We start from the raw sequence: 16,480 nt of genomic DNA, 5'->3' as shown, positions 1-16,480 counted from the left end.
CACCATATGGGAGCATATCATTATCATATTGGCTTAACAGGTTTAAGTTGTTAATCTTCTTCCATGTTGATTTTGTTTGTGCATTTACTTGATATTTAACGACAATATTGAGAGGGGGAGATGGAGTCAAAGATCCCGGGCCCTGGACATCACTGGTGCTGCACGTGGTCTAACTCTGAGGCCCCCAGACTCCTGGAATTCAATGTGAAACCACTCTGGAATGTGAACAAGGAATTTGTAATGCTATGTTCCCTGTGCCCCACCCCTCTGAGGTGACACCTCATCTCTTTAACTCACCCCTTCTGCCCTCTTTTTTCTTTTGGAGACCAGCCAGCCTCACCAAGCAGCCAGGGCCCACTGGTATGTCACGCCAAATCCTCATAAACCACGAAACTCCCACTATCGTTGACCAGCGGCATAACACGCACACTGCACCTGCTGCTTATATTGCTGTTAAAATAATACATAAAGTCTTGAATATAAACAGTAAATCTAGCATTGGCATCTGTGGCATCCCCGTCATCTGCGAACCCCTCACCAAAGATCTATTACCCCGGCAGCCAAAAATAAACACGAGCTCTCTGCACTCATACTGAAGCAGTGAGACAGCATCTATAAGAAGCTGCTTCATCAAGCCCACTCATAGTTTGACATAGACTCAATCAATATGTTTATATTCACAATGGATCAAATGACTATGTGTATATAAAAGGTGTTGCTCTATAGAGAATTATTGCCGACTCTACAGTTCTCCTCAGCTCTACAGAGCATTTTAGCATCGTTAAGCTCCTTGTTTTGGTTTTATAGGTTTACTCTCACCACTCCAGCCTGTTCACCTGCGTCATTATTCGGGAGAACACTCCGGGAGTGTGATGACGTAGTTCAAACACTGAAAAACCCACACAGGGGTGGGTCAAACAAACAAGGGACTTCCAACCAGGAGATGAATGTTCAAGACCACTGTTGAGTTATTTTGAAGTTACATTAGTGATGTGTTTGACGTGTTCCTACTTATGTTGAGTTGTTTACATTTTACTTAGTTTACGTAGTTAACCAGGATGTCTTTTCAAACCCTAACTAAGTGGTTTTGTTGACAAAACCCAAGCAAGTGTTTTTATTGCGTTAACCACGTGTTAACTGGGACCGTGCGCTGGGCTGTTAGAGAGTGATGTGTCTGACAAAGCGTCAGTATGTGAGGAGTTGGAATGATATCGGGTTGACCGCTCTCATATTGTTGTTATCAGCCACGACATTGGGCAGCTGTTGGTGAAAGAGACAGACAGACTATTTCCCTCAGGAGGTGGTAGAGACCAAAACAGAGCTAAAAGAGGGGGAACAGAAACACAGCTCCAAATGAACGCTAATGTTGCTCTGTGTCTGCTAGATGTGTAAATAGGCAACTGATTGCTAACAAGTTTGCTATATCTACTTTATAAGACAATAATATATTAATCAAAAAATATTCCATATACAATACAGTTCTGTTTGTCTTTGGTTTAGCAGGTTTTTTTCTACCTCAACGTCATCCTATGAATAAAATGACTTGTTCATTATTAGATTGTGCCTTTAAATAGTAAACTAAGGTTATTTGTGTTGTGCTTGAATTTAAGATCCCTGAAGTCTGATGATGTTATTCGGGTGGGGTAAGACTCCATCTGCCTATAGTTCAAAACATAACTGTGTGATCCCCTTTACATGTATAAGCTTTATTAAATGATGTTCAGTGTGTTCTGTTTGTGTACAGTCAAGGTTTAGTTCATGATATGTCCTGGCTCTGCTTCCTCTTTTGCTCCTACCCTTTTTATTATCTCTTCTCGGTCACCTCCACTTGTACCAGATTTTTGTTCATGGTGTGATTTTTGTCTGTAACCAAACACACACAATCTCTGACCAGCATTCATTTGCTTAACAGTGTGAATTTATACCCCTGTATCGCTGCACACTCTGAGAGTAAAGGAGGAGAAACAGCTTGTCCTCCTCCTTCTGTCTTAATTAAGATTGCTCTCTCTCACTCTCTCCTTCAACTCTGTCTCTCCAGATTTCCCCCCCCCTCCCATTTCTCTCTCACACATCACACAGCCCCCGTGTCCTTCTCCTCTTCCTCTTCCTCCTCCTCCTCTCCATCCTTCACTCCTCTCTGCTTTGGTCACTTCATCTCTCTACTCCAGGATCAATGTATTCCCCTGTCACATCTGTGAGTGCTATGGACGTATTATATTAAGTCCTTGGGAAGCCACTGAGCCACCGCATACGTAGAGCAAGCAACCAGTTGGCTGCTCTTGCATCCAAATCTATCTGAGACCACAGAAAACCTCATTGTGGGTTTTAGAGATTTGCTCTTAAGACATTGTGGCAATTTTTATATATTAGTCAGTAAATACAAGTGAACAACATACAGACAGAACAGATGAGCAGTGGATTATACATGGCTTTATTTCAACTGGTGGAGATTTTCTTTAGCAATTAATATTGTTGTGTAAATAACACTGTGTTTGTTGCTTTGGAAAGCGTTATCCTCCTGATGGACAGGCCCTCTGGAGGCAGTACTCGCTTTGCACTCCGACTGATATCTCCAAAGTAGGATACAACATCAGCGGACAGAGCCCAGAGAAAGCTGCAACTAACAGTGACGGACAGTGTTGCCACACAGCAATCTGTAGCTCCATTGAGGCCTGCGTGCTCCCTGCTCCTCTGCAGATCCCCATTTAGCAGCTGTTCCATGTTTGGTACTCACTTTACTTCTGACTCCTTGCGGGTCTCTGTCTTAAACATAGCTGTCCACACACACACACACACACACACACACACACACACACACACACACACACACACACACACACACACACAGCCCGGAGTGTATGAACTCTTTTGACAGAGATGAGCTGCGACAGGTGTCCATCATAAGTGCCCCTTCCTGATTCCATAGCCGCGGGGACGTGGAGGGACAGGGGACGACTGGCTCGCTGACTGGCTCGCTGTCATGACTAATCTCTGCTGGTGCATGTTGCTGATGTCAACTTCCCCCCCCCAACCCCCCCCCCCCCTTGGCTCTCGTTTTGCCAACTGTTATTGTGGAATATTGTCTAAGGCTAAATCATTGGCTCACTGATTTGCATTGATTGCAGTATTTGGTGTTTCCAAATGAATTATGTAAAACCTGTAAATACTATGAACTGTAATGTTCAAAAGGAAATTAAAGACATTCTCTCTGGATTATGCGATGGAGTTTTCTTTTCACTGATTTGTTTATTGGTTAAAAGTTTATGATCAGGGAAAACTAAGCAGAGATAAAAAGATCTGTGAAACTCTGTAAAAATCTAAGAAACATTTCATTTTTCATTTCCCCCCCCAGCAGACAAACACAACTCCCCTCCACATTCATTTCCATCAGAAGGTCAAAGTACAGAGTACGGCTTTTAGTTCTGAGTCACCAGGTCGGTGCACCAGTGAACAGTAAATAGTTCATCCCCACAGTTCGTCCTATTCAACCTTCTTGCTACTTAAAGAATATAGAAAATCTCAGTCTATGCTAAATACCTGCAGAACTGAGAATAGAAATGCAAAAGAAGAATGCCATATTTGGTTCCCTTTGTGTTCTTTTGGGAATTTCACTGTGATTTGTCCGTGAGATTTTGTGATGAGCTGAGGGAAATCCTTTATTAGTTTTGGGGTTTACATAAAATTGAAAACTGACATTGATTACAGTGGATGCTTTAGCGCTCCTGCTTTGTAGTCATTCCTGTCTCAGACTCATTCTTGTCACTCATTCTTGTCTCAGACTGCAGGAGGGAGACGTGTGCACACTTGGGGAAGGTTTTCTGTTGGCGTGATATTAAATATGCACATCTTCTCTCACTCAACAAAGCTACTTCTCTCTCTCTCTCTTTCTTACGTTTTGTCTCTCACACACACACACACCCACACACCTCTGGGCCCTAATCACTGCTTGCAACAAATTGTTGTGAACGCCTCACCTGGATCCGCTTGTCACTGTGCTGAAAAGAAGAAACAGTTTTGTGCTCTGTGGTATTTTTAATAAATCTCTTGGGCTTATGTCAAAACAAGAAGGAGCGAATGAGTGCTGTCACGCCTCAGCACACATGCCAAGTCTGAGTGATAGATAGTGCAGAAGCAGGCAGTGGTAAATTGACTTTTTGTGTTTGCTGTGTGTGACTGAGAGGCAGAGTTGCAGGGATACATCATTGAAATGTTCAGCTTGTTTGAGATTAGTTTCGGAGAATAGTTTTGGGAGTCATTTTTCTAAAAGCTGAAGCAACAAGGGGAAGGTTACACGATGCCCCCTCATACACTTCTCCATCTGTTTTTATGCACTTTGTAACATCAGAAGGGAATAATAATCATATTGTTCCTCTGTGCTGTTTTGAGGAATTAAAAAGTATACTGACTCAAGGAAGACTTTACATTTTGCAATTACACTCAAAAAATTACACAATTGGGGCAAAGTTGGGGCACTCACAAGAGACATATTTTTAAAATAATTGACATATCCTGACTTTAAGTCCCTAAGGTTTCAAAAACACTGAATCCTACATTTACCATAATGCAATTAGACCTCTTTGCCTCCTCAATGCCACGTCTTTCAAACCACACGCCTCCAGTTTGTAAAAGAAAATATCTCAAGCCCAAGCTGAGATAACCCTGATGACGTCACTCTGACCTAAGTCTCACACAGCCGGACCTATCTCCACAGCGCTGTGTCAGCGCTAAGGAACGGTCTGGCTCCACACATTACTGTTCTGTTATGGGGGGGGGGAAATGCTCAGAGTTTTGTATTTCTTTAAACCAATCACAGTCGTCTTGGCGGCGCAGACTATGCCACTAAATCCTTCACACTGGACCTTTAACATGTGAACTCGGTGGAGCGCCCCTTTAAAATACAACAGAATCAAGTGATTTAGTATCTATCCATGAAACAGCCTTTACACCATCATGAAAGGAGACACAAATTGACAGAACATTGGACAGTTAAATCTATTTGAACTAATCTCTCAGTAATCCAAAGTACCTTGCGACGACCCTGGGCTAAAATAAAAGACTGTCTCACTGCGTTTGGGTGTTTTTGGGTGTTCACCTGTAGAGAATAAACTGATGAAATGATATCACACTGCCCAGCTGACTGAAGAGGACGAGTATTTTAACAGCTGGTGCTGTTGGAAGGACATGCCTTCTGCTTTATATATAGACAGGAGCATATACAATCCCTCAGTCTGCATTCCTGTCCAACAGCACCATGGGAAAGTAAATGGAATGAGGTCCCTCAAAGGAGACGTACAGCACCTCTTGTGGAGCATAAATTTAGTCTGGCATGGCATGGCATGAGAAACACGGAGAGGAAGAAACAGGCAGATAGACAAGAGGGTTAGTCCTATTAAAATGTGGACAGGGGAGATTTTAGCATCAAACTGACAGTTACAAGCCAAGTTCATGGTTTATTTTGAGAATATGCATTGGTGAACTACCAAGGGATAGGCAGCCAAACTGTGTTTGAGAGCCGTGGCTCATTAGTGTACGCGCCATCCGACTCTGCTTTATTTCAGATTCTGTCAAATCTAAGGGCAGAGGAAGAAGCACTGGTCGACAGTCTCATGTTAGAATAACAATTCTTCATTCAAATTCAGGTCCCTCAAATATCACAAACCACTTCTGGTACCCTGAAGTGTTTTGGTGAGTCATCTTCAAATCTCAGTGCATTCTATTCAAAATAATAAACCCTGAACATATGACGGAGTATTTCAAGTTAGCTTTCAAGCACTTCTGTTGGCATGTGAAAGGTCGATGTGTTGGCTCCAGCATCTCAAATTTGAGGCTTTGATGTCTTTCTTTCTCGTATATATGACAGAACTTGAACTTTATTACAATGGTCATATATATTCAGGATCATACATGAAATTGTACCTCAGTATTTAAACCCATCCTTTGCATCAAGGAGCAGTGGGCTGCTGTAAAGCGCCTGGGAGCAACTTGGGGTTCAGTATCTCGCTCAAGGGCACCAACCGAACCGCCAACCTCACCTTTCAACAAAAGACAAGAGTTGGTTGGATTAAACATTACATTTAATTATGTCACTTTCAGCTCTGGAAATTGTGACGGACATTTGTTTTTTATTATTATCTGACACTTTAAAGACAAAACAATATTACATTAATTTACAAAATATTCAGCCGACTAATTGATAGTGAAAATCTTCTTTTAAAGATGTATAGCTGGCTTCCTCAGGTGTAGTCAATAAAAATGCCACCTGATAAAACTCTGCCATCAATGTTGGTTTATTTTAAAACAGGTCATATATGACTCAGACTGTATTATCTTTCTGGTTTGAGTGTGGGTGTGTTTGAACACTGGAGTAGTGAGGTATGGCCTCTGTAATAACTCAAAGAGGCCGGTTTCATAAAAGACTAAGCTGTACACGTATAGGCTATAAGTACAGTAGGTATACAGTAAGCTCTGATTATATTGTATAGTGACATAATTGTAAGATAAGCACTCTCCTCTCCACTCACATACTAAACGTCCAGTCTATCTGTGTTGAATCAGACATACATGGTCTGAATGGAAACTGTCAGTAATATAAACATAACCTGCTTTACACCTCACGGTTCCTATATTTAACCTACATTCTCCCTGGTGTAGCCGCTTAACAACCGCCCAGAAAACTGATGCAACTGGGCGTCAATAACTACAAACCCCGCCCAAACGCGTGATCTAAGTCCCCATTGGTCAGGAGATCAGCGCGTGTCTGTCGTGATTGGCCCGTGTCGCTGTCTGTTACAGTTATGTCTCACGAGTAAAGAGGAAGCCACGTTGACACAAAAAAAAGTAGTGTTTTCTGTTTTTTTCCTCACGCCGGTACACAGTCAACGTACACCTGGCAACTCAGGAACCTCCGTCGGAACATTTAGGGAAAGGTAACTATCTCTGCGTGTTATCAATGCGTCGTGTTTCTCATTCATTCCTGGTCATGACACCTAGCTAACAGAGCGGCTAGGACATGCTATCAGCATCAACTGGAGAGCTAATGTTAGCACTGGCTACATTAACGAATATTAAACCTTGTTAAAAGGCGAACTCAACAGTGAAACAGGGTTTACTTTCATAAGCCAGTGGTTTATGAACAGCAACGTTGCAAACTCAGCTGTAAATCAAGGAATAAGGCTTCACCAAGAAGATGTAATCAGATTACACTTCATGTTGTTGTTCCATCTACTCGAGCTACAAACTGAATCTGTGGGATCACAACGTTTTTTAATGCTAATTAGCTTTATTTTAATGTAGAGTAGTTTACATAATGTGCCATATCAGAGTAAAATCAGAAGAGGTGTTGCATCAGCTGTCTGTGGACCAGCTCCAGGTCTGTTTTGAAAGGCACGCGGTATATAAATGGTGTTTTTAAGTTGTTGTTGTTTTTTCGTATATTTGGTACTTTGAAATGCATGACGGTCAGTGGCTGTTTTCACAGGTCAGAGACGCCACATCATCTGACAGGATGAGTGTTGGATTCATTGGAGCGGGCCAGCTGGCTCACGCACTGGTGAAAGGGTTCACGGCTGCAGGTGAGGCCACTTCTTTATTGTGCAATATTTGCCTTTTACTGCATCTAAATTCACTGATGAATCAAATCGTATTTCAGCTTAGATAAGAACCCCCCCCCCCCCCCCTCTTTTACCTGAATAAAGCCTGCAGAGTTGCACAACTACATTCATGACCATGTTTGCACAGATATGCATAAATCTTGTATATGGAGTATTGTAGTTTATTTTATGCATAAAGCGTTTGTAAAGTCCTTTCCTGCATTTCTTTTCTTTTACGTTTTAGATGGCACTTTATCTGTTTCCTGCCTCTTTAGACTGTTTTAGTTTCTTGTGCTTATGTGCCATGTTCATTCGTCTTCTCTTACAGTGTTCATTTCACATCTCATTGTACATCCTCTTGGCTAACGCTCCACTTCCTCCTGTCTCCCTCCCCAGGTGTGATTGCTACACACAGGATCACAGCCAGTTCCCCAGACTCCGAGCTGCCCACAGTGTCAGGCCTGAGGGTGAGAAGAAAAATGTGGGCTTTGTAGTGTGATGTCCAGAAATGGGAGTTTAAATGGAAACATTGGTGCGAGTGTGGGCTTGTCCAAGGGCTTGTAATGTGTGCATGTTGCTGTAATAACACCTGTCTGCCTTCCCCTGTTTTTTTCCTACAGAAAATGGGGGTGAACCTCACGTCAAGCAACAAAGAGGTGGTACATAAGAGTGACGTGCTCTTCCTGGCCGTGAAACCCCACATCATCCCCTTTGTTCTGGATGAGATTGGGCCAGACATCGAGGACCGTCACCTCATAGTCTCCTGTGCAGCAGGCGTCACCATCAGCTCCATAGAGAAGGTCAGCCACTGTTACACTCTCTCTCTCTCTCTCTCTCTCTCGTGTGCTGTAAAGCCTCGGTTATACTGCGGACACCACAGACATGCAGCTTAATCCAGACTTTTTAATCTGCCGAACATGTTATAACAAATGCCGGTTCAGCCAGTTTACATGAAGGCAAACTGGTTTAAGCTTGTACACTGGACAGGACCGGTTTTGTGTCAAATACTGTTTCCCTGTCTGTGTGTTTCTATCTTTTTCCTCCATCGTCTTAAGTTAAGTTTCATCAATGCTTCCAAACAAGTTAAAGAACATTGTCCTACATCCTGCCTCCTCTACACTCCTATCGTGTTTTTTCCATTTACAGAAGCTGCTTCAGTATCGTCAAGCTCCTAAAGTCATGAGGTGTATGACGAATACCCCGGTGGTGGTGAGAGAGGGAGCTACAGTGTACGCTACTGGGACGCATGCTCTGGTAAAGTGCATTGTTGATACAAGAGTCAAATATGTTTTTAGGATCTCAGATAGAAGTATCAAAAAAGCTGCACAAGAAGGTTGAACAAGACCTTTTGCTTTGACTAATTCTTCTGCATTATTACCCAAATGTTGTCGTCCTTCTTTTAGGTGGAGGACGGCAAGTTGCTGGAGCAGCTGATGGCCAGCGTGGGTTTCTGTACGGAGGTGGAGGAGGACCTCATTGATGCTGTCACTGGGCTGAGTGGCAGTGGACCGGCCTACGTAAGTAACTTCAGAGCTGTGTGTGAGGTTTGATGCATAGAACCAGAGTAGAAGGAAGCCATCACTTTGTGTGTAATCCTTTATCCTAAAATAGACTAGATGGGAGCATATGACGTACAACGTAGACCAGCTGTGGTGATGGCTTGTATTGCCTTTATTCATTGCTTCAGAAAAATGCTCGCGTCAAATGCCTACTTAGCAGGTAAAGGTGTGTAGTGGAATTGTTGAGGAAATTAAGAATAATTGTGTCTGTGGGTTTTATCTGTCTGCATAGAGATTTACTTGCCGACAGGGAAAACAAACTTACAACTCTATATATATGTGTGTGTGTGTGTGTGTGTGTGTGTGTTTATAACAGGCGTTCACAGCCCTGGATGCTCTTGCTGACGGAGGAGTGAAGATGGGTCTGCCCAGAAGACTGGCTGTCAGACTTGGAGCTCAGGCCCTGTTGGTCAGTTGTGTGTTTGATACTGTTTTCAGCCTGATTAATAAACAAAGATATTGTTTAAAGGTGCAATGTGTAGGATGTGGCGTCATCTAGCGGTGATGTTGCAGTTTGCCACCAACTGAAACTTCTCCCAATGTGCCAAGCGAGCAGGAGAACTCCGGTGGCGGTCGTGAAAATGTGAATGGCTGCTTTCTAGAGCTAGTGTTTGGTTTGTCTGTTCTGGGCCACAGTAGACGCATGGCGGCCGGCTATATGTAAATATAAACTCGTTCTAAGGTAATGAAACAACGATTCATAAGTCAGGTGATAAACACTAAAGAAAACAAATGTGATAACATTATGTTCCATTTTTGCAGATAGATCTCCTTAAATGCTACATAATGTTTTGAGGACAACGGTGTTGCAGAGGATGCACCATGCACCCCTGACTGTGTACAAGTAAACACCACAGTGCCCTTTATCCAATCCCTCGCCTCCTTCCACTTGTTAAGTTCTTTGTCGTGTTCCTGTTTCTCTTCAGGGAGCCGCTAAGATGCTGCTGGACTCGGACGAGCACCCCGGCCAGCTGAAGGACAACGTGTGCTCTCCAGGGGGCGCCACCATCCACGCCCTGCACGTCATGGAGAGCGGCGGATTCCGCAGCCTCCTGATCAACGCAGTGGAGGCTTCATGCATTAGGACACGGTGAGACAGTTGCAGTTAGGAACTAATATTAATGATTCTTTCTTACAAAAATAGACATTTCAATATTTGCAATTCTCTCTTGACCCTGTTAGTATGGCAAGTGATCCGACATGGGTTCCTCACTCCAACGTTGAGATACTCTGATCCCATAACATACAACTTAAAACTCTGTAGCTGTCTGCAGGCGTTATAGTTGTAGCACTGAAGGACACACACACACACACACACACACACACCTGTATTTGTGCTGTATATCTAAACACTAGGCTTTCTCTTCCTCTCACAGGGAGCTGCAGTTTCTGGCCGACCAGGAGCGCATCTCCCCAGCAGCCATTAAGAAGACTACGCTGGACAAGGTGCTCCAGCAGCCCGGAGTTACAGTCAGCGGAGTGACTAATGCAAACGGCAGGTCGGGGCTCAGCCTGTTTAACAATCGCGGCCCCAATATCAAGAAGAAGAACTGAGTACACACACGCTTATACATCTGGTCTGAGCACACATCCAAATCTCTTAATACCAAATTATTTATTCATGCAGAAGTTCCATGCGGACATTGGACCTGCAAGTGTCACTACCACATTACACACAAGCACAGGTGCATTCTGGGAGCTTTGTAGACAGTTATAGCCTTATGTTGGGATGCAGGATTACTGTCTAAAGTGCATTTACAATCTGTAGTCTGTGTTTGAGATCAAGACTATCCGGAGCTGTCACACAGTAACGACCATGTGGGCCTTCATGGGATCCTGGTACACGCAGGCAGCAGATGGCTGCTGGGAGACCATCACGCTCTTAATGATCGTCTTTAATGTCTTTATTTTAAAGCCAAGCCATAATGTAAATCATCCTGTACACCTCTTTTGTCTGCGCTAGTACAGACAGTATTATACTGTTTAAAAAGACTGAAGATGGATTTTGTTCTTTATTAATAATAATCCTTCAGTGTTACAATGTTTGTTTTTAGCACATTGAGAACATTGTGCCTTTGACCCTGGGAACCACTAAATATGTTTTCTCCCGTATTAAGTTCATTCCAAGCTTTAAAATTCGGGATGCACCGATCAGACTTCTTCAGTCCCGATAGCGATGGCGCCGCTCCGATACCAGTGTTTGATTAATAAGCTGTATTCCACCGTGTGGAAGTGACGGGGATCATTCTTTTATGTGTAAGGCAACATCAGGCTCGACTTAAACATTGCTTTCTTAACTGTATAAAACACAATATAACAAATACACACATAGATATAAATGTATTGAATTGTTATTTATCAAAAATAATGGTATCCAATACCACATTGACTCATCGTCACCGATACCCGATCCAGCTGTTTGAGTCTGTATCCGACATCTATCGGTGCATCTCCGTTTAGTTTTCCTTTATTATTTCCTGTTTGAGGACATCTTGGGTTTATAAACCCACATCTTGAACCTCCTGATGTTTTACAATAGAAAGGCACTTGTTACGTTTTCTCTCATAAAGGAATGGGATGTTGTTACCTGAAGGTCCTACGAGACATTCATCTACACAGAAACGATTATATGAAGATAAGTACTCTTATAGATTCTGATGGATCAGCATTACGTCAATCTGTCCTAACTGTGTATTTTGTAATCTTCATTATATTGTTATCCCCATAAGGTTAAATGTATGTACTGTTTTTTTTTGGGGGGGGGGCGTATCAACCATTGAGTGTGCCAGTCAAAAAGTTAATATTAAACGAGAAGGATCATAAATATTTTTGTTCCAAATCTGGTTTGACTCTCAGTACTCCGTGTCGCTTTGTGTCCCGTGCTATTTTGCTCCATTTGTTTTACCCAACTCTGTGTTTGACTGACCAGACTCATCAGTGTGTAATTAAGATGCTCCCTGGCCTGCAGATGGCGCCCTATGATCAAATCACCTGATTGTGCAATTCTAGATCAAATTACCCTCTCCACATATCTGCAGGTTGAGTGATTTAAAATTGACCCTGGACTGACTCAGCTGTACCTACACCACCTCACCTATTAGTAAATAGCATTAGCTGTAGTGCACAGTTACACGTTGCACCCACTAGTCATCGAAAACATTCTTGTTTTGTCTCCTCTGGCCCCTCGAGTCTCCTCAATCCGATTCCTCTCCCAAAAATGCATGAATATGCCTTAAGTCATGAGAGATAAATGTGTTTTGGTCTCTGGCCTGGAGGGGCATTGTGATTGGCTGTTGTAAGAGGAAACGCAGTCCAATTTTAGAAGCTGTTTGTCAGCAGGACAAATGACCAATGAGTGGGATCATGGATTTCTCTGCCGATCCAACCTTCTCCTCTTCTATTGTTCTTAACACAAGTATTAAGTAACGAAATAAGAAAAGAACCTTTCCTTAAATACACATACTCATAATGTAATGTAAAAGTAATCCATTACAAAGTCCTGTATGAAATATCCTACTTATGTATGAATGTGTTTTCAGCTGAATGTACTTATGGATTGATGCCACTGATTGAGAATCAAAAGCATTCTAGAGTACTGTCCACTGTGACTTATCTATTATTGTTAATGACATTATTGGGTTGTGTCATCTGTGTGTAACTCCACGTAAGTAACATCTTAGTCTAGAAGGTTCTCGAGGCGAAATGTTAACTAATTTATTTACACTTTGGTAGTTTAGTATAATGGTACTTAAGCTAGGGGTCGGACCCCTCCAAAGGGTCACCAGATAAATCTGAGGGATGAGGAGAGAAGATCTGCACAAATTAAGTTCTGTTTTTTTTTTTTTTACTTTTCTCTTTTCTGAACTTTTTGGGCCTCAAATGGTTATTTAAATGAAATCAACTCCAATGTTAGAAGGGGCCGCAATTAGACACAGCCTTTTTGTAATCTTTGCATGACTGCTTTGAATTTTAATACGATTACCGTAGTCCGTTTTAAATGTGAAATCTTAATCTGAAATACGCAAGTAATAACCTCAATGGTGTGCTTAAGTACAGCACATTAATACATGTTGCTTTCCACCGCTGGGTGCTGCAAGCTTAGAAACTAAATATCAGTGTGTTCAGAATTGGTGTGACAGAAGAGCACTTACCTTTCGGTATGTTCTGAGATTGCAGCAGACTTGAAGTCTAGATATTTGGGCCCGTTCCGACGCTCCAGGCTGCTACATGTTGGATTAACAGATGCCACTTTGTGTTGGAGTGAGATAGGCCTGTTGGTCTATTGAGGCAGCACACAGGTGCATAATGGCGAAGTAAAAATGATGGAAGAAAAGTGATGGTTTGTGAAGAGCCGCGTTCTCATTATAATTGAACAATTTGTAGCTGTTGTAGGATTAGTTTATTTTCCTTAAACTAATACACACACCAGTGTCCCTTGATTAAATTGCGCCCCGCGTGCTCTTAGTGCACTCGGGCTGTTTATTTGTGCGTGCAATGGTTTTTCCTCCGCCGCTGAAGTGTCTCGGTAATCCCCCTTTTATTGTGAAAGGTTATTCTCCGCATGCTCCGAGCTCTGTCTATAAAGATTAGCCATTCCTGGAAAGACTTCCATTTGCCTCTCATTATCAGACTTCTGTTACCTTCTGTCGGTCAGGCAGCTACGAGCACCTCTCCTCCACCTAAGGTGAAGAGGAAGTGCTCTGTGTCAATCATCTTAACACCGGAGGGTCTAAAATGGCAGTTCAATGGCAGATAATCCTGAGACTAAAGTTTTTACTGTGTGTGTGTGTGTGCGCGTGTGCACGCGCTGCCCAGCATGGGATTTCTATCCACAGGTAGGCCAGATGCTACCTGTCATCTCCATTCAATCAATGTAATCACTGACCTTTGCAGTAACATGGTTGTTTGCATATGGTATCAGGGCCAGAGGGAGTACCAGAAATCAAGACGAGTGAATAGATTGAAGAGCTTTATCTTTGTTTTTCTCCTTCCATCACCACCACCACCTAATCCCCTCTATAATGAAAAACCTAAAGAGGCAAGCTAGGGACAGAGGTGTTAGAAGTCCATATTCCTCTTTTTCACTGTGCACCACTGTATTGTCAGTAGTGTGTGTGTGTGTGTGTGTGTGTGTGTGTGTGTGTGTGTGTGTTTGATCTATGATCTCCTGGCTGATACAGTATCAGCATAGAGCAGCTGTCTGGTGAAACGGTTGCAGAAAGAGGAAGCTCTAACAGTTACCACACAGTGAGTGAATCTGCAGTATGGGCTTCCCTCTCAAGCCAACTTGCAATGTGCAGAGGATTCCTGGGGACACACAGCTTTGGTCTACTGACGGTTATCTGGGAGTCGGACATGCACAGAGGTGTGAAGGAGTGTCTGTCCTCTTATTCAGATCTTTTAAGTAAAAGCAGCAACACAAATTGCACATTTACAGAGTTTTGTCTAGTCGAGGTGAACCACTTTACATGCTGTTTGTATAAAAAAGAAGATACATATTTTATTAAATGCTTGTAATGAATGTAATAATATAGCTGTTGAATATTGTTGAGTAAAAACTACAATATTTTAAAAGTATACTGTAGCATGAAATGGAAGTACTCGGCTCAAAATACTCAAAAGTAGCTCAAAATATAAATGCACTTGAGTAAATTGCACCTCCACCTCTACCTCGGTGTTGACATATCAAGAGTTGTTCACTGGTTTGGCTTCAATGAGGGCCTACAAGCAGTGGTGGATTAAGTACTCAGATCTTTTACTTTAGTAAATGTAGCAAGACTAGAAAGTCTAGAAATACTATGTTAAAAGTGAAAGCTCTGCAGCTGAAAGTGCTCATTATGCAGAATTCTCCATTTCAGAGTGATATAAAACTAGTTCCTGATGCATTAAATGAATTTGATACTCAGAGCATCAATATAGCAGCAAACCACTATTACATATGTGAATACATAGTGGGTAATGTCTACCTGAGCAGAGAATGAAGTCACTCTGTGCTTTGTAATCCAACCTTCTCTGTGCTTTGTTGACATAGCCGGGCCGGCCGCGCGTGCTTTTAATGCATGTTCAATCATTTGAGCGTGCCCCACTGGTTAGCTCGCGGCCGCCACTCTGCACCGTGTTCATATGTTTACAGCTGATGAGGCCGTCCTGACCGACGGTGTCGTCGCGGAAGCGTACAGCACCCACCTTCCGCTTCCCCCTTCAGGTAAACACAGCTAGCTCTGTCTTTTGAATTTTGTTTGCTCCGTTAGCGCTGTAAACTCCGTTAGCGCTGTAAGCACCGTTAGCCGCGAGCTGCCTGGTCAGCCGTCGCCATGTTGAGAGCCCTTTAGAGGCAATAGAAATGCTCCAATCTCGTATAGAGCACCTTTGATATTGCAGTTAACTTTGGGGTGAATTCAAACTACTTTATATGCTGTGCAGTAGCTTAATCTATAATAATCCTGAACCTCAAGTTGATTTTATGTATTAATTACCTGAATCTAGAAACTAGTGGCTAAAGCTGTCAGATAAATGTAGCGGAGTAAAAAACATATTTGCCACAGAATTGTCAAGTGGCATAAAAGGAAATACAAGTACTTGAGTAAATGTACTTAGTTACTTACCACCACTGCCTGTCTGCCTACAGTATAAGGAGCATTTATTCAGGCATATTTCCTCAATATGCAGGATGCTGCATCTCATCTAGAGCTTGTATTCATCTGCAGTGAGGGCATGCCCATAACATAAGAAACACATCTTGCGCTCTTATCTTTGCTGAGAAATCGTCTGGAGTTTCTTTGAATGAAAAATTGCTAATGCATCCTGAAAACACAATTCATAACAACTTACAATAACTAAACAGGCTGTGTGATTACTTTTGGGATAGATATTAGTAATTTCTTAAATATCACACCACATTTTAAGTGTCATTTCAAAATGTGTCTTTACCTTCAGCAGCCTGGCAGAGATTTACTTTAAACATTTTGGCCTGTGAATGCCCGGGTGGAGGTATCAGTCGTTGAAATACCAGCTATTTAGTGGCATTATCCAGAAATAAATGGATGGATGGATGGAGGCTGCTGATATTGGTTGAGTGCTTTCTTGTCTTGTATTGAAAGTCATTAGTTCCTCAGAAGTGGAAATGGAGTATTGATACGCTACTCTGTACATGGGTCCTAATTGTTGTGGTTTGGTTTTAAATTGTACTGTAATTGAGGATGGATGCTGCATGATGGATGATAGAGGTTAATGGCTTTCAGTTAGCTTCTGAACTAAAACAGATTGGAAAAGTGGGATTAGAAAGTTGTCAGATAGCCAACCAGACAAAACTGCAAAATAACAAAAACATCA

At 42.4% G+C, this 16,480-nt stretch overlaps 1 protein-coding gene across 1 annotated transcript; it reads left to right on the top strand.

The window, feature by feature from the left end:
- Positions 1 to 6,771: 6,771 nt before the first annotated feature.
- On the top strand, positions 6,772 to 11,991 carry pycr1b (pyrroline-5-carboxylate reductase 1b). The gene is made up of 9 exons (XM_076090513.1): positions 6,772 to 6,926; positions 7,478 to 7,571; positions 7,986 to 8,056; positions 8,210 to 8,389; positions 8,736 to 8,843; positions 8,993 to 9,106; positions 9,465 to 9,557; positions 10,075 to 10,238; positions 10,525 to 11,991. The coding sequence occupies exons 2-9, from the start codon at positions 7,505 to 7,507 to the stop codon at positions 10,700 to 10,702; spliced, it is 975 nt and encodes a 324-aa protein (XP_075946628.1). The 5' UTR covers positions 6,772 to 6,926; positions 7,478 to 7,504; the 3' UTR covers positions 10,703 to 11,991.
- The last annotated feature ends 4,489 nt before the right edge of the window (positions 11,992 to 16,480 follow it).

This window comes from Anarhichas minor, unplaced genomic scaffold (genome assembly GCF_050575085.1).
Source record: "Anarhichas minor isolate MPS153535 unplaced genomic scaffold, ASM5057508v1 ptg000012l, whole genome shotgun sequence".
Classification (NCBI taxonomy): Eukaryota; Metazoa; Chordata; class Actinopteri; order Perciformes; family Anarhichadidae; genus Anarhichas; species Anarhichas minor.
The sequence above is the reverse complement of the archived record's forward strand: the minus strand, read 5'-3'. Positions and strand labels throughout refer to the sequence as shown.